Source organism: Rhinolophus sinicus, linkage group LG15 (assembly GCF_036562045.2).
Source record: "Rhinolophus sinicus isolate RSC01 linkage group LG15, ASM3656204v1, whole genome shotgun sequence".
Taxonomy (NCBI): Eukaryota; Metazoa; Chordata; class Mammalia; order Chiroptera; family Rhinolophidae; genus Rhinolophus; species Rhinolophus sinicus.
In genome coordinates this window covers 31,784,030-31,802,648 of record NC_133764.1, presented here as the reverse complement: position 1 = coordinate 31,802,648, position 18,619 = coordinate 31,784,030, and the positions used below count along the sequence as shown (strand labels likewise).

The window sequence follows — 18,619 nt, the reverse complement described above, 5'->3', positions numbered from 1 at the left end:
ACATACTGCCATTATGATTTAAAAACTCATTTTCAGAAATAATTTGTTATGATAACTCAGATTTCTATTTTTCAGGGGAATTTGGCTTACGGAGATCGTCTTTGTATTTTCTGAAGCCCTCATATTGGTCAAAGAACAAAAGAAATTATAAGGAGTTATCAGAGGGCAATGTTAACGGGAATGTTAATTTTAGTGAAATTGTTGAGTCCGTTTCTTCAGAATTTATAGGAAAAGAAGCTATAAGGTACGATTTAATCTGGCAATTTAGGAATAAGAACTGCTGATGGAATATGCCACATTTAAATCCTGTCTTTTAAATAATATATGTAAGTATGGTATCTTAGGAGATTTAGTACACATTTCCTGTTTTTTTTTTAAGACACCGTATTAATAGGGGCTACTTCTCTTTTAAATTATTTTCTTTGCAACCATTTGGAAGAAGATTGCTGTTAGGTTTGAAATTTCATATCAGTGAAACAGTTTTAAAGTAATAAAGCCTAGTGTTTACACAATTAAGCTATTTTAAACTTTCTCCATTGTTATAGCTAAAAACAATAAATATTAACTGTATAATTTTATTCAGGATGCTTTGTCTTAAGTTATACAACACATTAAATTATCCTTTTCTAATTTCATATACGCTTAGGTATTGTGACATAATTAGAATATCAGTTTAATTTCTAAGAACCAAAGAAATTAATCACTGTGCCTTGCTAGATCAGTCAAAATCAAATTAAAAAATAATAACAAGAATGAGAAAAGGAAAGTGAAAGAAAAAGTGAAGCATAATTTGTTTTTAAACTGAAGAAAAATGTATAAAAACTAGGGAGCGTCAGGTACTTAGGATGTAATTAGAAGACCAATGGTCTGCCTTCTCAAAGAGAAAATTCAAACTGGTTAATAAAACCATTACTTTAAAAAATTATGTAAAATGTTTAAAGTGGAATGAGAAAACAACTTCACATTTATGGACAGTTTCAAATGTGTGCTGATGTGAAATGGCATTTGGTTCTTAACCTCCCATAACTGATTTAACAAGTATTTCATTAACTGCAAACAGAAAAATATCAAAGATGAAAAGTCATCTATAAATTGCTTGAGTTACATGCTTCACTTTGTTTTTAGAATTTGGCTTATGAAAAATGGATAATATTTAAAATGGAGAGAAATACTATATTTTTTTCTTATAGTTTCTTTAAAATACTTTTATAATTATTGTCAGCTCTGGTTAATTGTTTTAGTAGGAGATACTTTATTATTATTCCAATAAAAAATTACATATTTGATAAAAAATACTATACATGGAAACACTGATACATTGCTTTAAATACTTAAAGTAGAAAATGGTGTTTTTCAGAATCAGTGGTATTCAGAAGACATACAGGAAGAAAGGTGAAAATGTGGAGGCTTTGAGAAGTAAGTAGCTTTGCTAGTATTCAGTCCATAGTATTAAAGTACAAATGGAAAAACAATTTGTATAGTTTGTGGGAAATTTAAATCTACCACAAATTTTTTTCCTTTATGTGACTAATATTTGGAATAAAACTAACATAAAGTAATAAAAGCAAAAAATAAATTTCTATTAAGGTGAAAAATATTTAACTATTTGAACAAGTCTATGTCCTTTTTCATTTTATTATGCATGTGTATACCTGTTACTTTTTTTCTTTTGGCCTAAACACAAGGTTTCTCAACTTTGGCATTACTGATATTTTGGGCCTAACGATTCTTTTTTGTGGGGGGCTGTCCTGAGAGTTGTAGAATGTATAGCAATGTGTCAGGGTTCTTCAGAACCAATAGAATATATACACGTATACACACATACAGAGCAGGAGGGAAGAGGAGAGATTAGTTTTAAAGAATTGGTTCACATGATTGTGGTGCCTGACAAGTCTGAAATTTGTAGGGCAGGCTGGCAGCCTGGAAACTCAGGCAAGAGTTGACGTTGCAGTCTTACGTCCAAAATTCATTCCAGCTTGAGACTAGAAACTCAGGCATATTTCAGAGGAAATCTAAGCTACAGTATTGAGGCAGAATTCCTCCTTGGAGAAATCTCAGTTTTTGCTCTTCAGGCTTTCAATTGATTGGATGAGTTTCACTAGTATTATTGTGGGTCATCTCCTTAAAATCAGCTGATTGTAAATGTTAATCACATCTATAAAACACCTTCACAGCAACATTTTCTCTAGTGTTTGACCAAACAACTGGGTGTCATAGCTCTAGCCAAATTGACACATGAAATTAACATCATAAGCAACATCCCTGGTCTGCCAGGGATGTCATAGCTCTAGCCAAATTGACACATGAAATTAACATCATAAGCAGCATCCCTGGTCTCTGCCTACTGTATATCCATAGCAGCCTCCTTCTTCCCTGGTTGGGACAACCAAAAATGTCTTCAGGCCTTGCCAAATGTCCCCGTGGGTGGGATGCGTAGTGGAGGGGGTATATTAACCCCCCCCACCCCTGCTTCAGAACCATTAGCCTAACATATTGGCTTTTCTAGATAGCTTTCATTTTATTATTTTCAAATTTATTGCCAAAAACTTGTTCAAAGTATTTTCATATTAAGGTCTATAGGATCTATAGTGATCTCCCCATTTTTATTCCTGAGGTTTGTTATTTGAACTTTTTTTCTTTTTTAGCAGTTTATTAGGTTAAAAAAAAAATCTTTTTAAAGAACCAACTTTTGGCTTTCTTGATCCTCTCTATTATGTATTTGTTTTTTATTTTTTCTCTTGTTTTCTTGTTTCTATTTCTACATTTAAATGTTTTTCCCCCTACATTTTTGACATAGATGCATAGATCATCTTATAATGAAGCATTTTAAATATATACATTTTCCTCTAAGCATGGCTGTAGCTGCATTGCTTGAATCTTGACAGGTTGTTTTCATTATTATTTAGTTTTAAATATTTTAAAGTTTTATTATGATTTTTTTCTTTGTGTTATTTATGTTTTGATTTTTAACTATATGGTGATTTATCTTTTTGTTATAGATTTCGAACTTAATTCCACTATAATCAGAGAACATAATCTTATGATTTCATTTTAGCCGTTTGAAACTTACTGAGATTTGATGACCTGGAATATGGTCGGTTTTTATACATGTTCTGTGTGCATTTGTACAAAATGTATATACTGCAGTTGTTTATTGTGTTCCATATCAGGTCAAGCTGGTTAATTGTTTTTTGAAATCTTCTGTATGTTTGCTGCTCTATTTTTTGTGTAAGTGCTTTTATTTATTGAGAGAGATAAATAAAAAGTAAGAATCTTCAACTGTGATTGTGAATTGTCTATTTTGTACTTCTGTCACTGTTTTCCTTTACATATTTTTCAGACCATGCAGTTGGGTACCTACAAATTTAGAGTTAAAGCTTCCTTTAGGTTATTATAGGATATGTTTTCCCACCCTTTTTCTTTCAGTCTGTTTTTGAAATTGTCTGTATTAAGACCTGTGTAATTGTTATTATAGTTTCAAAATCTGATCTGAAGATCTTTTTCTTTTAATTGGTAGGGTATAATTTTATTTAATGGGATTATTGCTATGCTTGATTTTTAATCCTCCATCTTATTACATTGTTACTGTTTGTCTCACCTGTCCTGTTTTTTTTTCTTTACCTCTCTTGCCTATTTGGTTGAACATTTTTAACTTTTTAATTTTCTTGTATTATAACTTACATTTAATAAAACACACAAATTCCTAAGGTGCAGCTTGATGAACCTTTTACAAATGTATGCAGCCATATAACCACTATCTAGGTAAAGATAGAGAACATTTCTAGCACTCTAAAGTTTTACTTACGCCCCTTTGCTGTCAGTACCATCCTCCCCTAGATATAGCCGCTATTCTGAGCTCTATCACTGTGAATTAGTTTTGCCTATTCTTGAATTTCCCAGCAGTGGGATCATACAGAATGTTCTCTTTAATGTCTGGCTTCTTTCACTCAGTCAAAGAAATTCATTCATGTTGCTTTCTGTCATAGTACTTTGTTCTTTATCATTCCTGTCTAGTTTTCTTTTGTATAAGTATACAGTGGTTTATTTTTTCTTAGTATAATGGTGTGCCACACAACAATGTTTTGGTCAGCAATGGACCACATATGTGAAGGTGGTCCCATAAGATTTTAATGGAGCTGAAAACTTTAACCTAGTGATGTCATAGCCATTGTAACGTTGTAGCGCAAACATTGCTTATTTGTGGTGATGCTGGTCTAAACAAACCTACTGAACTGCCAGTTGTATAAAAGTATAGCTCTTTGTGTAAGTACACTCTGTAATGTTTACACAACGATGAAATAGCCTACCTGCATTTCTCAGAATGTGTGGCAGTGGTGCATGACTGTACTTGAGCAGAATTGCTAGGTCATGAGTAGAACTCATGAGTAGAGTTGCTGGGTCATAGGTTTAGCTTTAGTAAGTACTTTGAACAGTTTTCTAAAGTTGGTACCCTTTTTCACTGTGACCAGTAATGTATGACAGTTCCAATTGCTCCGTATCCACACCAACCTTTGATATTTTCAGTTCTTTTAACTTTAGCTATTCTGGTAGGGTATAATTATATGTTAATGTGGTTTTAATTTGCATTTACCCAATAACTAATGCTATTGATCTAAGATCTGTTTGTTTTTGGTTTTCAGTAGTTTTACCATAATATGCCTTGGTGATTTGTTTATTTTTACATTTATTCTGCTTTGGTTCTGTAGTGCTTCTTGAATCTATATCTTGCTTTCTTCTGGTTTAGAAAATTCTCAGCCATTTTTCAATATTGCTTCTGTCCTATTTTCTTTTTTTGCTCCCTCTAGGTTTATTATTACATGCTGTGACTTTTCATTTTATTCCATTTGTCTTTTATTCTCTCCTGAATGTTTATACTTTTGTCTCTGTGCTCTAATGTAGGTGTTTTCTTCTGACTTGTTCACTAATTTTCTCTATAATTGGGCCTAATCTGCTGATAAACTATTTATTGCAATGTTTTTCACTTTCGTAGTTTTTATCTTTCCTCTTGGTTCTTTTATATAGTTTCTACCTCTTTACCAACATTCTCTTGTGAACATGATAGCATAATGGTTTTTAAGTCTTGTCATATGGTGCTAATATCTACATCTCCTCTAGGTCTATTTCTGTTACCTGTCTTATTTATTGGCTTTTGGTCTTAACTTGCTGTCTCCTGCCTGGTTATTTTTGGCTGAGTGTTACATATTGTATATGAATCATCGTAGATATTATTTGATGCTCTGGATAATGTAATCTTCCTGAGAGGATTTATTTTTACTTCTGGCCTACAGCTCTAGGGATACTAAATCCCAGATCACCTTCATCAAATCAAGGGTTATAAAGCTGGGTTTTCAGATCTCTGTCTCCCGTCTTCCTTCAATCATTGACACATCTATCCAGTAACATTTCTTTATTCCATTCTTTAAATTTAAATTGAACCTTTCAAGCATTTGCTTAGCCATTACCATGCTATTGGTTAATTTCTAGGTTTTTGCCAACATATTTAACATGCCTGTAAATACCCTTGGGAACAAACTTTTGTTGGTTTCTCTGTTTTAAATCCCTTGGAAATTCCCAAAAGTGGGTATATAGAACCCTTCCGCCAATATTTTGTGCATCCTCTAAATCTGTTAGTGTAACAAAAAAAATAAAAGTTTATTACCTATTGTTCATACCATTGACTATGGCAAAGAATTATTACGCTATAATATTAAATATTATGCTCTTAAGTATGCTGGTAACTTTAAATCTGTCTTTTAAATTTATTGATTTATTTCAAGGTTGCTCAATTATTATGAATTATCTTGTATAGCCCAACAGAAATAAAAGTTACATTTGAAAATTCTCCTTTCCTGAACTAGATTTGTCATTTGACATATATGAGGGTCAGATTACGGCATTACTTGGCCACAGTGGAACAGGAAAGAGTACATTGATGAATATTCTTTGTGGACTATGCCCACCTTCTGATGGTGAGTTTTCTGACTTAAAAAATCTCTTCTTTTATTAGTGTTATTAACTAAGGTATCACAATATAATTACCTTGAAATATATACAGATTGATTTTTGTCAGTGATTTGGGACCAATTTCTATGTCTATAAAGGTGTTTTCTCTCTCTCTTTTTCTCTCTCTTTCTCTCTCTCTTTCTCTTTCTCTCTTTTTTTTGATTACACACGTTTGTTTTTCAATAGAAAATAAAGTGATTCAATCATGTTTAATAAAGTGAAAAGATTCTAATTTTGTATCTATTTTATTAGGTATTTTGTGTGCATGTGTTTGCTTTTCATTTTCAAGGAAGAATAAATAAGTAATTAATTGGATATTAAATGAGACCTATAGACATTTCAGGTTGAGAAAATAGATTTCTGAGTATGCAACAATAGTTCAAATGATAGAATGATAAATGTCAATACTATCTCCTAAAATAAAGTATTAAGAACAATATCTGAAACATAATTGTTACATGTGGTTTCCCTATAGGTGTGAATTCAGTATGACAGTTCCGTATTTTCAGAAGGACCAGAGCAGCAGTATATTTTTCTTTAAGAAAAGGCCAAATTTCCATGTATTGAATGTGCATCTTTTTAAATTAGTTTAACTTTTAAAATTATTTTTATTTTGTTGTTTATCCATAATTGTGTCACTCTTTGATGGTAGTATTAATATCATACATTTATATAAGACTGCATAAGTTTTGTTATGATTCTCCATATATTATCACATTGATTTAACAATTCTTAAGTGGGATGTACTAGTGTTTATATGAGAGAAAAGCTAGAATGCAGATTGTTTTCTTAAGATTATACTGCTAGTTCGGGGAATATTTTTACCTTTGTTCTTTCCACTATTGCATAATGCCTGGAAATGAGGAAAATTGTTATTGGAATATAAATGTAAATAATGCACCAATTGAGCTTCTGGTTCCTTGCTCTTTCCACTATGTAATATGTCCTGAAAAGGGGGGAAATTGGATTGGCAGCAGATAGCCAATAGTATGGAAATGAGGGTGTGTTGTATCTTCCAAATTTATATTCTTACTTTATGTCTATTACATACAACTAACTGAATTATTAGTATACCTATAGTAAAGCATGTATACTTTTAAATACTTATTTAATATAAATTTAAATATATATTTTGGTTTTAGGGTCTGCATCTATATATGGACACAGAGTCTCAGAAATAGATGAAATGTTTGAAGCAAGAAAAATGGTTGGCATCTGTCCACAGTTAGATATACACTTTGATGTTCTGACAGTAGAAGAAAACTTATCCATTTTGGCTTCAATCAAAGGAATACCAGCTAATAATATAATACAAGAAGTATGTTATTCATATTGAAATCTTTATTTTTATTCTCCCTAAATTAATAGCCTTTTGTAATAGTTTGTATAATAAAAATATGCTTGAAAATATAAACACAAAACCTGTTCTGAGTCAGTAAATGGAAAATCATTAAAAGGATTAGATAGAATTTTGAGTAAAAGTTTTTGCACATATTAAATTGTCCTTGTTTAATCTGGAGGGCACTAGTCTCAATATGGGTGTTTCTTTTCTTCCTTTCCTTTCACATACTCCTATCCCCACTACAGAGCCTTCGCACTGATCCCTTTCCCACTACCCAGGAAGTCACACAAAAGTAAAACATACCTTTCCATCAGGAATCTTATTATCTGTTACTTCAAAATTATGTATGAATATATGTCAAAATTAAATTCTGTACTAAAAGAACATTTTTAAAGTTGATATTAATACTGGAATGCTTAAAAACTGATACTGAGAATTATGTAAATGATGTAGTTTAAAAAATGACATTGTTTACACTTTTACAGGTGCAGAAGGTTTTACTGGATTTGGACATGCAGGCTATCAAAGATAATCAAGCTAAAAAGTTAAGTGGTGGTCAAAAAAGAAAACTGTCTTTAGGAATTGCTGTTCTTGGGAATCCAAAGGTAAACAAATATTAGTGTCACTGATGAGATAATTTTAAATAATTTTAAATAAAAAGTTGGTTGTAGAAATATATTGTAACGTTTAAACATACTTAAAACACTATATGGTATTTATGTAATTATAGTAATAAGGTCTTAAAACTGAAGTCAGAAAGCGATACAATATCTTCGCTTTATAGCGATATTTAAAGCGATATAATATCTTTATGGTAGTGGTCCCCTTTAGGAAGGGGAATAGAAAGGATGGCCTTTAGTTACATGTGCAGTGTTTTATTTCTTTAAAAAAAGATCTGAAGAAAATATGGCCAAAAATATAATTTATTAAATTTCAGTGGTGGCTTTAACAGTATTCTATTATTCTCTATAGTTTTCTATATATTTGTAATAGTTCATAATAAACTTTTAAAAATAGAACAAAATCAAAGGAATAGTTCAGCATTTGTCCTCCTGATTTAATTTTTGTATGTACCTCTTCTTGTGCTGGTCTTTGTCTTGTAGAAACAGAACCACCTGATAAAATGCTTTGCAAAGTGCTAGGAAGCTCCTAGATGTGCTTGTAGCTAGGATCCCCATTGGTCCCCACCATCCTGCTACTTTTCCCCTTGCTACTGCAGCTTGGGGATGACTCTGTGTTCTGGCTTTATGTTAATTTATCTTCCTCCAAACCCCCATCACCATGTTTTCGAAATTAAAAATAGTCTTAAATTGCTTTCCTTGAACTAAGATAGGATATACTTTTCTAACAAGCAGTTGTTATATTTAGAAAATTTAATTGTTCAGATAAAGCAATATACTTAATGTTTTTTATGTATCTGATTGTTATTGCAGTTATGTCTTATATATTACAGACATTAGTCTTTTAAACCAAGAAAATGTACATGCCAAAATGATAATTTCTAAAATCTGTGCTGGCATGAGTGAAAAACTCACATCTAATAGATTTCTGAGTGGAAATAATAACTTGAAATGGAGAAGCTTTTCAGTCCACATAAATTTTATATACTTTGGTTTTCCTGAGGATTCCCTGCCCTTCCCCACCTGTTTTCACACAGATACTATTGCTAGATGAACCAACAGCTGGAATGGATCCCTGTTCTCGTCATATTGTTTGGAATCTTCTAAAATACAGAAAATCTAATCGGGTGACAGTGTTTAGTACTCATTTCATGGATGAGGCTGACATTCTTGCTGGTGAGATTTTTACTTTAGTTTTGAAAGATAAGGTTTCGGGGCCAAATGGGAGATTGGACATAGAGATGCTAAATCCTGAGGAACAAAGAAGCGTGGTACTCTTAACAAAAAAGTTATTAAATTTTTTTTTAAAAAAACCACTTCTTTTTGTGTCGGGGAGGCCCTCAGACTAGTCAAGGTTCAATCATTTACTAGGAGAATTCTTAGGACTCAGCATAGTCACACTCATGGGTATGAGTTACTACAGTGACACCAAAAGGTATAAAGCAAAGTCAGCAAAGGGAAAAGGCACACAGGATGAAGTCTGGAGGAAACCAGACACACACTTCCAAGAATCCTCTCCCAATGGAGACGTGCTGCTTTTCTCCAGCAATGACTTGTTAACAATACTTACAAAATGTTGCATACTATGGGAGCTCATTAGAGACTCAGTGCCCACGGTTTTCACTGGGTGCTGGTCTTGTAGGCACCCTCTGCCTAGCGTATACCAAACTCCCAACCCCCAGAAGGAAAGCAGATGTGAAGTATAATTTACATTGTACAGTTTAGGTACAGTGAGCCATCCTTATCTGTTCTAGAACACTCCTAAAATCTAGGTTTACAGGTACCAGTCAAAGGCCAACCTTGTAAGCAGGCCTTTCTAAGAATAACAGTTTCAGGCCTGCTACGTTAACTGTTTTCTACACAAATCAAAACACGCATGTATAAAAAATTCAACTTTAAGCCAACACATTATTTTTAATAACTGACAAGATCCAAGAGTTTGAAATTCTAGAGCACCTTTCTGTTTATAATCTAATAAATTGGGCATGTCATTCATATGGTTAGCAGTATCTTTGTTTAAAAAAAACAACTAACATTTTGTTTTTGTTGCTTTTTTGTCATTGTTTTTACCTTTGGTTATAAGGGAAATAATGAAAGTGCTTGCATTAGTAAGTCTTTTAGGAAGAGTCTGAGATATTTGGAGCAGTATTTGGAAAAGTAGACTTGAGAGTTATTCTGCCTGGATACAATTCCTGTCTGTCATTTAATAGTTGTGTGAAACGTGGGCAAACTATATATTTTTTCATTGCTTCAGTGTGCTCATCTGAAAAAACAGGTGATGATAATCTACCTTCCTCATAAGTTTGTTACGATAATTCAATGAGGGAATACATTGATGTCTCCTATGGTAATTCATAAAATATAAATGCCAGTTATTAATGCTGTTACTAACTTAAAAATTGAAATGCAAATCTTTGTTTGCAGATAGAAAAGCCGTCATATCACAAGGAATGTTGAAATGTGTTGGTTCTTCCTTGTTTCTCAAAAGTAAATGGGGGATTGGCTACCGCCTGAGGTATCTATTCTTTATTGGTTCTATGTTATATTCTTGACCTACTGTTATTAAATTTAGGGCTTCTCATAATGTGCTTTGGTCATTTTTTATGGCACTCACTGTAACTTAATGTATTTAGAATTTACTTTTGGTTGTTTACTGAGTAATCATAAAAAATAATTTTTGGTTTTCTCTAGCATGTACATAGACAGATATTGTGCCACAGATTGTCTTTCTTCTCTGGTTAAACAACATATACCTGGAGCTACTTTATTACAACAGAATGACCAACAACTTGTGTATAGCTTGCCTTTCAAGGACATGGACAAATTTTCAGGTATTACCAACTTTCAGTTTCTTGGTTGTTGAACCAGGATCTTGCAATGGGAGTAGGTTTTCTTAACTTTGTTTACTTTTCTGTGTATTATTTACATGCTCTCAGGTGGCCAGAATTAATGTTCCATTTCTGCTTTATTTTGCTTTAGAAAATCAGAAATACTATAAGCCAACATGTTTCTTTTTTTACAGACAGCACTCAAGAAACTGTAACTAATATGTTAACTTGAATAAATAATTGTGTTTGTTTTGTTGTCTAAGAAAGAAAATATTCCATTTGCTTGTTGGCCTCCTGGGAATAAGATTTATGTATATGTGTGTGGGCATGCATGTATATACACATATACATATTGTATACACACACACATATACATACACACACGTATTTGTGTATATACACAAACATGTACATACGCACATACATATAATTGCTTGTATACATCCCCAAGTTCTTTTTTAGTTTCATGATACCATAGTGAAATATATGGTTATATGGTAAACCCTTGAATTATTTTAATTACGGTATTAGTTTTCTGCTTTATAACGAGGAACTCAAGCTCAGTCTCCTTTATCTGTTTAGGGATCTCTTAATAACCAAAAGGATTTTACTGATACACATATGTTGCACAGAATTCCCATAGCATTTATCTCATAATTAGACATAAAAATTTTATGTTAGTTCAATTGGTTTCTTTTGAGAAATGAAAAGGAATCATTGACTGGCTTGAAGTACATATGCCAACTTAATGTTCCCGTTTTTCATTCTGTCTAAATTACTTCTTAGTTTTAATTTATAGTATAATAAATATCTAGTAGATATTTTTTCCATAAGCAAACATTTCTTGGGGTCCTTAGCAATTTGTAAGAATGTTAAAAAGGTCATGAGACCAAAAATTTTGAGAACCACTGTGCTAGCAGAGTAAATTTAGTCATATCCTATTTCTAAAGGCTATTTTAAAATAATTCGTGATACACAACATTCTTTCGTATTTTCCTTTCAGGTTTATTTTCTGCTCTAGACACTCATTCAAGTTTGGGTGTTATTTCTTATGGTGTTTCCATGACAACTTTGGAAGATGTATTCTTAAAGCTAGAAGTTGAAGCAGAAATTGACCAAGCAGGTAAAAACAAAACTAACAAAACATTTTAGGTAATTAACCAGACAGATGGTGAATAAGACAAATAATTATATAAATGTGAAATATATATTTGGGGGAAGAAAGGGCTGCAATAAACAGGTAAATAAATAAGTAACTGAAATATTTACTGATAGGAGTTATGAAGGAAAAAACGAGGTGGTCTTGGGAGGCAAATGACTTAGGTTATATCTTTAAGGAGGACTCTGTTGATATTTAAACTGAGATCTAGCTGGGAAGAAAATCTTAAGTAAGTGAAGGTTTTATTGCAGAGCTTTCCAAATAAAGGAAACTGCTAGCAAAGTTGTTAAGTAAGGAATGAGTTGAATGTCTTTGACGACAGAAAAAAGGCCACCGAGGATGGAGCTTAGTTAGCCAAGGAGAGGGTAATATGTAGTGAGGTCAGAGGGTTAGGTAGGGACCAGATCATGTTTAGTCTTTGAACATTTGGAAAAGAATTTGGTTTGTTTTCTTAGTGCAGTGTGACGCTATCAGGAGTTTTAAAGCAAAGGAGTAACATGATCTGATTTGCAGTTTTAAAATATGCATCCTGGTTGTTGAAGGACGTGTGGAAGCTAGAACAGTTAGGAAACTTACGTTTAATCTTAGCTTGAACTAGAATGGTAGTGAAAAGGGGGAAACATGAACAGACTTGGGTTATATTAGTGGTACTGGTTTGTTAATGGATTGTTAGGGGTTATGGAAAAGGAAGAATCAAGAATAATTCCTAGCTTTTGGCTTGAGAACTGGGAATGGAATTGCCATTTCATGAGAAGGGGTGAGGAGCAGGTTTATGGAAAGAGGGAATCCAGGCGTGATTTTTGGCTGTGTTGTTTGAGGTGCTTACTAGACATCCAAGTGGTGATGTAAAGTGGGCAGTTGGATTAACACAGTTGGAGCTAAGTGATGATGTTAGGTCTGAAGATATAAATTCTGGAGTTACTTATATATAAATGGTGCCATGGGATTGGATGAAATCACTTAGGTAGCAAGTATAGACAAGAGTAGAGGGGCAAGCTCTGAGACTAAGCAATGATGGGCCAAAAAGGACTGACTGAGAAGGAGCCAAAAAGGAGATATAAAAGCCAAGAAAAATTGTGTGTTTGGAAAGAGGAAGTTGTCGATTATTTGCTGATTGCCATGAAGAATAAGATGAGAACAGAAGAGATATTTTTGGTAACATGGAAGACAGTGAGGGACTTGGTAGTGTGGAAGCCAGTAGTGACCTTGAAGGAGCCATTTCAGTGGTGCGGTAAAGGTCAAAGCTGGATGTGTGTAGTTTAAGGTGAGAATGTGAGTTGAGGAAACTTCTTATGAAAGTGATAGGTGGTTGTGATAGGTCAGGAGAGTGAAGGCAACAGGGATGTTTCTCTCAAACATGGAGAAAATAGAAAAGTCAAGTTTATCTTGACATGATATCAGACTATAGTCAGAGAAGAAAATTCACATAAAACTTTTCAATCTTATGCAGTTGGAGAGAGAACCAGTTCTTAAATTTGGTCATACATCCAGTTTGGTAAAATTGCATAGAGATAAAGGTGTGGGAATAGAGGAAATACAGGAAGTTAGATGTCAGGATGTAGAATTCATTACCAGTGAATATGTTTATAATAATTAGGATAGTGGAAGAGAATTAGATGGAAAAGGTGCTTGTATGTGTGATGCTAAATATTTTGGGTAATGAAATAGTTTCTAGAAATGTTTGGGCAGTGGGAATAAAGCTGAGAAGGGTGTGCTCTATTTAGATATTTCTATAGTATCTTTAAGACCACCATAAAAAATAAATTTAGATATTTCTATAGTACCTTTGAGTCCACCATAAAACAATAAATTTACTTGTAACATCAGTTTGCTTTTAGTTTGGCCAATTGTAATTGTTTTATTTTTTAAAAGTTAGTGTATATCAAATTCTGTGAAGGTAAATTGGTGCTCACTGAATACCAAGATTGTGATATACAATATTTGAGCACCCATTTCTAGTTGATCAGTCCACTGTATCATGGGAAGGGAGAGATTGGACTTAACTCATTTTACTAAGTCATTCATCTAAACTGTAGAATTGGTAAGATGCCAGGACAATCACATTTTACGTAAACACTATTTTATACATCATTGCATTCCACTCTTAACATTTTAATTTAATGTTTACTCATTTTTTAAATTTACCATAAGTCTAAGAAGTCCTTTTTATGGCTCTCATCATACAATAAAGCCAGTTTTCACCTCTGTTTATTATTTTTCATCTGTTTTGAATTAAATTACTGTTATAAAAATAACATCTTGATTTCTGTCCTCATTGATGAGTTGTGTCTATTTTTGGTCTAATCACTCATAGTATGCCTCTTGCATTTGACTTCGTTTACTTAATACTATGTTTGTAAGATTCATACATTGTATTTGTATAGTAGTTACTTTCATTGTTTTATATTAGTATTTTATTACAGGAATATTTCACAACTTATCACTTATTGATACATACTTGGGTTCTTTCCATTTTATGGCTTTCTGTATAGGGTAGTGGCTAAGAATATTCTTGTACATGTGTTTTGGTGAACTTACGTACGTATCTCTGTTGGGTTTATACCTAATAGAGAATTCCCTGGATTGTAAGCTATGCATCTGTTCAGTTTTAATAATATTGCCAAAGTATACGAGAGTTCCACTACTCCTATATCATTGCCAGATGTGTGCTTCTTTAAAATTTACCTGCTTCCAAAAGGTTTTCATCTTTTTAAGGAATATACTATACCATAATTTTCTTTTTATTTTGTTTTGGCAAGTAGATTATAGTGTATTTACTCAGCAGCAGCAAGAGGAAGAAATGGATTCAAAATCTTTCGATGAAATGGAGCGGAGCTTACTCATTCTTTCTGAAACCAAGACTTCTCGACTGAGCACCATGAGCCTTTGGAAACAGCAGGTGTATACAATAGCCAAGTTTCATTTCCTTACCTTGAAACGTGAAAGTAAATCAGTGAGATCAGTGTAAGTATAGTCACTCTTCTGCCTGATGAAATGTTTTTTTAAGGACACAAATTAGATTTACTATCTTAATTTTTAAAATGTAACCATGTAAATAATCTTTGTAATTTTGATTAAAACTATAATTTCACATGTCAGAGAAAAAAGATTATGCTAATGGTATATTCATTGAATACCATTAGAGCTTTACCCTTTTTTTAAACTAGCATTTTTAAAATCTCATTTATAAAATGAAGGCGTGACAGATGTTCTCTAATTGTGTAATGTTTCAATTACTGTCATTGTATTTAAATTTTATTTTGCATTCATGTATTTCACAATTATTTTGCATCTATTACTAATATGAATAGGTAAATCGCAGGACGAATAAATTTTATCCCTATGTAATACATGAATAAACTGAAATGTAAAGGAATCTTTATAGCTGGTAGAACTGGGATCTAAATGACATCTTTTCCTCTTAGCTTTGCCTCTCAGGGTTGCATGGGGTGCTAGACATTGAATTATTTGGAATTAATATTAAATACTTTCATATACCATATACCTGTCTTGTAAGATCCAAAACGGTGAGAGAACTAAAAATTAATAATCAAAAATACGAGATTTGTTATATGTTTGAACTATGCTGAATTCATTTACTTTTTTGTCCAAATTTATTCAGTATCAAAGAAATGTCAAGTATCTAATACATTTCTAGGTCAGCATTACTAAAAGAAAAATGTTTATTTAAATTAGCATGTTTCAGCTTATTTAATTGAACACTACTCTCATAAAATATTCCCTGAAAAACAATATAAGTTTCTTAATTAGCTTGGGCTGCCATTACAAAATAACATAGACTGGGTGGCTTCAACAATAGAAATTCATTTTCTCACAGCTCTAGTGTTGGAAAATCAGATTAGGGTACCAGCATGGTTGGGTTTTGGATTCTCTTCCCGGCTTGCAGATGGGCCACTACCTTGCTGTGTACCTCATATGATCTCTTTGTGCATACACAGGAAAAGAGGGAGAGACAGCAAGCTCTCTGGTGTCTCTTCTTATAAGGGCACTAATCCAGTCATGGGGTCCCTTCCCTCATGACCTCATGTAACCCTGATTACCTCCCAAAGGCCTCATTTCCAGATACTGTCACATTGGGGGTTAGGGCTATGCATTTGGAAGACGGGTGACATTCAGTCCATAACAAAAAGTGTTCTGTGGTCAAATATGCATTTGACCATCTATACAGTTAGGAGATGTCTATCTTGTATTTCCTCTTTTAAAGAGTTGCTCATTAGCATATAAAAACACTCTAGAGGTTGTATGGTAAAGAAATTCCTTCAACTGTTTAACCTGAAGTTTCCAAATATTTTTTAATCATGAATTTTTTTTAACCTAAAACACCTATTAACTTATTATGGAACTGGAGTTCAATGCAGTATGTTTTTGGAAATGTTGATTTAGGTACATTTACAGCAATTTAAGAAAGATTTTTTTAAAAATTATAGGGTTTCTGAAAAATTATAAAATGTTAAAGTGTGATAATCTAACCTCACTCTACCCACTTGTTGTGACAACCTGTCACAGATAATGTAGAGATATTTTGCAGGATAAGATAGAAGGATATCTGCCTTCCAGATAGAAGAGCATTTTGAATGGGTAATAGAATTATGTAGTGGGCCAGTTGCAAGTGAAGTTCCTTGTAACTATAATATTAATCTTGCTTTGCCTCTAGAGGAGAAATGGAAATTAATGTGGTATGGATGAAAATTCAAAGTTTCACTGTATTTTTATTTTCTTCCTTGTATCTAAAATATTTTTGAATCATACATTTTCTAAAATGTGAGAGTAAATAGTTAGAATAGAGGTAGGCAGGAAATAAGTTTCTTCAGGAGACTAGACATGTAAATGTGACATAATTCTGGTTCTTTGAAAGTTTACCCTATAAAAATTTCAGGGTGACTCAGATCTAAAATATACTTTTATAACTTTTAATTTTGTCATTGACTATTGGCTTTCTGTTTAAGTATTGTCATGAGATCATTTTAGAGAGTAGAAATTCTACTCCCAAGTGTGAATTATTTTCAAATTTTTTTCTTTTTTTAAAAAATGAGTACCTTTTAATTGTCATGTGAAGGAAGATTTAAAAAATAGATTTACATATTAATGTGCCTTGAGCTGTATTATTTTTTTTCTTTCAGATTGCTTCTGCTTTTAATCTTTTTTGCAGTTCAGATTTTTATGTTTGTGGTACATCACTCCCTTAAGAAGGCTGTGGTTCCCATCAAACTTGTTCCAGACTTATATTTCCTAAGACCTGAAGATAAACCTCATAAATACAAAACAAGTCTGCTTCTTCAAAATTCTACTGGTGAGAGTGTGTGAAGGTCTGTGAATGTGTGTTGGTTGGTGTGTGGGAGTGACGGGTAAATATAGGTCAGAAAATACGGATTTTAAATATGTATGTAAGGTAAAGGCATGTTCTGGCTGCACAAATATAAATTAAGTAAAACTCCTTAATGCTGAATAATATATTACAGAAATGATATTTTGGTTTAAGTGTAGATGACAGTTTTAAAAAATATTCTAATTTATACTTCTTATAATCATAAAATTTCCTTTTTTGGTAGTAACATTATTCTCAAAGCAGCATGTTTCATCTTAAAGTTTACTGTGAGAAAAATAAACTTCAGAAGTTGAAAAAAGTTACAACATGTAATATTTATGCAGTTATATATTTAAGTAGAAATGTTCAGGCTTCAAGGACTATCTGAAAAATTAGAATTAAGAAACATCACCTTAGATGTAAATATTTACAATGAAATACATTACACTTGTAATGGATGTTTTTGGATTTGCTATTGATTATTCTTATTACATAATTGTGAAATATAAAAAAAAATTAAAAACACATGACCATGAGCAAGGGTCAGAACAAATGAAAGGAACTGACATAGGATTCTGCTTTTCAAAATAATAAAACCTAATACAAAATGTTATTCCTACATGAGCGGTTGTTCCCAATACATCCATCTCCCATCTGCAAAGATAGTTTGTAGTTCCCAAGGTTCTTGAATTGAAAATCAGGGTTAGCAAACTCTGGCAAATATACAGCAAAACAAAAGCTGCATCATTTGCTTATCTTACTGAAATATGTTAGAGAGTTGCATTTCCTACAACCCTTTCTATCCTCAAACTCTTTGGGGTTTAACATCTCCCAGCACTTTATCTATATTCTAGTATCTTTCCTTTTGATTCACCATTAAGAGCTTTGCCCACCATTAAGTGTTAAAAGAATAATCATAATTAGGGATGATTATAAATTACTCTTCAAATCATCACTGTTAAAATCTGGCTTTCAGTTTATTATATAACTTATTCTTTTGGAGGAAGAATGATAGAAAAGTACTTTTGAATAGAAAATGTTACGTTTTGCAATTTTGCATTTTCTTTCATTAGAATTCTTGTTTTGGTGGGTTTTGTTTTTGTTTTTTTAAGGAGGGTGCAGCTCAGTGGCCCTGGTCCATGTGGGGATCTAACCAGCAATCTTGGTGTTCTTAGCACCCCGCTCTAACCAACTGAGCTAACTGGCCGTCCCTTGGGTTTTAATATACATTTCATGTTGCTAAAATATAGTACTAGATGGAGCCTTCTACTCTGACATTGTGACTTTTCTTTTTCTATCTATTTGGGGAATTGTACGTCTGTCTCAAATTTTTCTGCTTTG

General features: G+C 32.6%; 1 protein-coding gene across 2 annotated transcripts in view; it reads left to right on the top strand.

Moving 5' to 3' along the window:
- Positions 1 to 18,619, top strand: part of ABCA5 (ATP binding cassette subfamily A member 5) — a 58,412-nt gene that overhangs the window by 17,351 nt on the left and 22,442 nt on the right. For both annotated transcript variants that reach the window (XM_019733015.2, XM_019733016.2), the window contains 11 exons: positions 76 to 244; positions 1,358 to 1,416; positions 5,859 to 5,969; positions 7,146 to 7,321; positions 7,831 to 7,950; positions 9,003 to 9,141; positions 10,390 to 10,480; positions 10,657 to 10,796; positions 11,797 to 11,916; positions 14,715 to 14,916; positions 17,094 to 17,263. In XM_019733015.2, coding sequence (XP_019588574.1) covers positions 76 to 244; positions 1,358 to 1,416; positions 5,859 to 5,969; positions 7,146 to 7,321; positions 7,831 to 7,950; positions 9,003 to 9,141; positions 10,390 to 10,480; positions 10,657 to 10,796; positions 11,797 to 11,916; positions 14,715 to 14,916; positions 17,094 to 17,263 — 1,497 coding nt within the window. The remainder of the gene's footprint in view (positions 1 to 75; positions 245 to 1,357; positions 1,417 to 5,858; positions 5,970 to 7,145; positions 7,322 to 7,830; positions 7,951 to 9,002; positions 9,142 to 10,389; positions 10,481 to 10,656; positions 10,797 to 11,796; positions 11,917 to 14,714; positions 14,917 to 17,093; positions 17,264 to 18,619) is intronic.